Genomic DNA, 3,830 nt, shown 5'->3' with positions numbered 1-3,830 from the left:
TGCCACCCCCTCCCCCGTCGCCTCTCCCCCACGCCTCCTAGGGCCCCCGCCACAGCGAAATCGACCCTTTTCCTCTGAAAAGGGTCGATTTTGCTATTTTTTTGAGCAAAAGGTCGTTTTTGCTATTTAATTTTGAAAAAGTGGTGTTTTTAAAAATTTGACCTTTTTAATATTTCACCTGATTCTCCTTCAAGAACCAATTTTCCAGAAATCCGATATAAAATCCGTTGCAATTACCCGTTTTCCATTTGTGATGGAGAATTCAAACTGCCGAAATGTCCGAAACATTTGCATTCTTGCTCATGTCGATCACGGCAAAACAACACTTGCTGACCATCTCATTGCAGCTTGTGGCGGTGGAGTTCTGCACCCTAAACTCGCTGGAAGACTTAGATTCCTGGATTATCTTGATGAGGAACAGCGACGAGCTATTACTATGAAAAGCTCTTCGATTGCTCTTCAATACAAAGACCATTCGATCAATCTCATTGATTCACCAGGGCATATGGATTTTTGTGGTGAAGTCTCTACTGCTGCGAGATTAAGTGATGGAGCTCTTGTGTTGGTTGATGCGGTCGAAGGGGTTCATATACAAACACATGCAGTTCTTCGTCAGGCTTGGGTTGAGAAGTTGACTCCTTGCTTGGTTATTAATAAGATTGATAGGTTGATTACGGAGCTGAAGTTGAGTCCGATGGAAGCTTATACTCGATTGCAGAGGATTGTTCATGAGGTAAATGGGATTGTGAGTGCATACAAGTCAGAGAAATATCTATCCGATGTTGATTCTCTCCTTGCAGCAACGATCGGTGATGACTTGGGCGAAGAATTTGTAGAGGATGACGAGGAGGATACGTTTCAGCCTCAGAAGGGGAATGTTGCTTTTGTGTGTGCTTTGGATGGATGGGGTTTTAGTATTAACCAGTTTGCAGATTTTTATGCGTCTAAGCTCGGAGCGAGCAGTAATGCGCTATTAAAAGGTTTATGGGGTCCTCGATATTTTAACACGAAGAAGATGATGATTGTGGGGAAGAAGGGGATGGAGGGTGTTAGTAAAGATCCTCAGCCTATGTTTGTTCAGTTTGTGCTTAAACCTCTTTGGCAAGTTTATCAAGGAGCTTTGGAGGCCGATGGAGATAAAGGGTTGCTAAATAAGGTCATCAAGAGCTTTAATTTGTCAGTTCCGTCCCGTGCACTCCAGCATAAGGATCCAAAGGTTGTACTGCAATCTGTAATGAGCCGCTGGCTTCCTTTATCTGAGTCAATTTTGTCTATGGTTGTTAAGTGCATTCCTGATCCAGTCGCTGCTCAGTCTTTTCGGATTGCAAGATTGCTTCCAAAGAAAGAGGTAGTTGAAAAAGACCCTGATTTAAGCTCTGTTATTTCTGAGGCTGAGCATGTGAGGAAGTGTGTTGAGAATTGTGATTCTAGTGCTGAGGCTCCTTGCATAGCCTTTGTTTCGAAAATGTTTGCAGTTCCAATGAAGATGCTTCCTCAAAGAAGTTCCGATGGTGAAGCCCTGAATCACAATTCTAATGGTGAAATTGGAGAATCTGATGAGTGCTTTCTTGCATTTGCTAGGATTTTCAGCGGGGTTCTTCACTTGGGTCAGAAGGTTTTTGTGCTTTCGGCTTTATATGATCCATTGAATGGAGAATCAATGCAAAAACATGTGCAAGAAGCAGAGATTCAATCGTTATATCTTATGATGGGTCAAGGTCTCAAGCCTGTTTCCTCTGCTATGCAAGAAGCAGAGATTCAATCGTTATATCTTATGATGGGTCAAGGTCTCAAGCCTGTTTCCTCTGCTAGTGCTGGCAACATAGTGGCAATTCAGGGGCTGGGGCAATATATTTTGAAGAGCGCCACACTTTCATCCACTAAAAATTGCTGGCCTTTCTCAAGTATGATGTTTCAGGTTTCACCAACTCTTAGAGTGGCTATTGAGCCTTCAGACCCTGCTAATATGGGTGCACTAATGAAAGGGTTGAGGCTTCTCAACAGAGCTGACCCTTTTGTAGAAGTTACTGTTTCTGCTAGAGGTGAACAAGTGCTTGCTGCTGCTGGAGAGGTTCATTTAGAGAGATGTATAAAGGATTTGAAAGAAAGATTTGCCAAGGTAAGCTTGGAAGTTTCCCCTCCACTTGTATCCTATAAAGAAACAATTGAAGGGGAAGGATTCAGTTTCTTAGACGACTTGAATTTAAAGGGATCACTTGCTAATAGTACCCAATATGTTGAAAAAACCATTTCAAATGGAAGGTTCCTTGTGAGGGTGCAAGTCCTAAAACTCCCGTCTGCTCTAACAAAAATACTTGAAGACAGTGGTGAGATTTTGGGAGATATAGTAGATGGGAAGTCTAGCAAGATAAATGGAAGCTTGGAATCTCGCAGGTCTCTTGATGACAGCGATTCTGTTGGAACTCTGAGAAAGCGCATCATTGACTCTTTAGAGTCGGAGTTGGAAACTGTTGTGAAAAGCGATAAAGAAAAAGGTGATAAGTACAAAAGCTTATTTTTGCAGTGTCTGCAGAGGATTTGGTCTCTGGGTCCTGGGCATGTTGGGCCTAATATCCTTGTTGTTCCTGACTCAAAAGCAAGTGATGTTATTTACTCGAGCGGGGGCCAAAGGGGAATTCTTATACGCGGGTCATGTCATGTCTCTGAAAGACTAGGGTTTCTAAAGGAAAACCTCACAATTTATTCAAATGTCGAAGAATCAAGTGGTGAAGCCAGGTCCTTATATGTTGAAGCTGAGGGTCTCAAAAGCAGTATAGTATCAGGGTTTCAGTTAGCCACTGCAGCTGGACCATTATGTGATGAACCTCTGTGGGGTCTAGCATTTGTCATCGAACCTTATTTATTTTCAGACAATTCTGAATCTTTAAATCATGCTGGGCAACACGCTAGCCTTAGTGGACAAGTTATGACTGTTGTGAAAGAAGCTTGTAAGTCAGCGGTGCTTCAAAACAAACCGAGGCTTGTGGAGGCAATGTATTTCTGTGAGTTGAACACACCGACAGAGTATTTGGGGTCAATGTATGCTGTTCTTTCTAGAAGAAGGGCAAAGGTGTTGAAAGAGGAGATGAATGAAGGCTCTTCTCTGTTTACTGTTCACGCATATGTACCTGTTTCAGAGAGTTTTGGGTTTGCCGATGAGCTTAGGAGATGGACATCTGGGGCTTCGAGTGCTCTTTTGGTATTTAGTCATTGGGAAGAATTGGCAGAGGACCCATTCTTTGTTCCTAAAACTGAAGAGGAAATTGAGGAGTTTGGAGATGGTTTGAGTATTCTTCCAAATATGGCTCGGAAGCTCATGAATGCAGTCAGACGAAGGAAAGGGCTTCCGGTGGAGGAAAAGGTTGTGCAGCATGCAACCAAGCAGAGGACGCTAGCAAGGAAAGTATAACTGTAAGTTTTTAGAGGTTTATTCATTACTAATTTTTGTGACTGCAATGTGCATGCTTGAAATATTCTGATATGAATATCAGAAATGTAGTCATGGATGAATTTTGTTTGTTTGTTTTTGAGTTTGGTTTCAAAATTTTGCCTGTTCCTGGTGACAGTGTTGTAAAATCATTATGTGCATCCGAATCTGTGTTTTTTAGCGGTTAGCGGTTTTCTGTAATTGTTATTTCTTAAATCTTAATCAGAGACCCAACAGAAGAGGTTCTAGATTAAAATACCAGCAAATGATACATACTTCAATCACAATATTGGAAGAATTTTTTTTATACAGGTTGCAATTTGATATCAATACCCAGTTTGTTTCTACACTGACAATTGAATGGTAAGAGAGACTTCAGAATGTACTCCACATGAAAGTAGCA

At 41.7% G+C, this 3,830-nt stretch overlaps 1 protein-coding gene across 2 annotated transcripts; it reads left to right on the top strand.

Annotated features, from left to right (window-relative positions):
* Positions 40 to 3,607, top strand: LOC109825404 (elongation factor-like GTPase 1). 2 transcript variants are annotated; one of them, XM_020392263.1, is made up of 2 exons: positions 40 to 1,687; positions 1,757 to 3,607. In XM_020392263.1, the coding sequence occupies exons 1-2, from the start codon at positions 254 to 256 to the stop codon at positions 3,407 to 3,409; spliced, it is 3,087 nt and encodes a 1,028-aa protein (XP_020247852.1). In that variant the 5' UTR covers positions 40 to 253; the 3' UTR covers positions 3,410 to 3,607. The 2 variants fall into 2 exon arrangements, with proteins under 2 accessions (XP_020247852.1, XP_020247856.1); XM_020392267.1 differs by having other exon boundaries at positions 40 to 1,718; positions 1,788 to 3,607.

This window comes from Asparagus officinalis, chromosome 1 (genome assembly GCF_001876935.1).
Source record: "Asparagus officinalis chromosome 1, Aspof.V1, whole genome shotgun sequence".
In the NCBI taxonomy this organism is placed as follows: domain Eukaryota; kingdom Viridiplantae; phylum Streptophyta; class Magnoliopsida; order Asparagales; family Asparagaceae; genus Asparagus; species Asparagus officinalis.
Note: the sequence above shows the minus strand (reverse complement) of the source record. Positions and strands in the feature narration are given on the sequence as shown.

What these genes read in the sequence shown, in the direction of transcription:
- LOC109825404 (XM_020392263.1), top strand. Translation starts at nt 254, where the DNA reads ATGGAGAATTCAAACTGCCGAAATGTCCGAAACATTTGCATTCTTGCT. An exon ending in AACATGTGCAAGAAGCAGAG is followed by an intron (nt 1,688 to 1,756) that starts ATTCAATCGTTA and finishes CAAGAAGCAGAG; the next exon opens with ATTCAATCGTTATATCTTAT.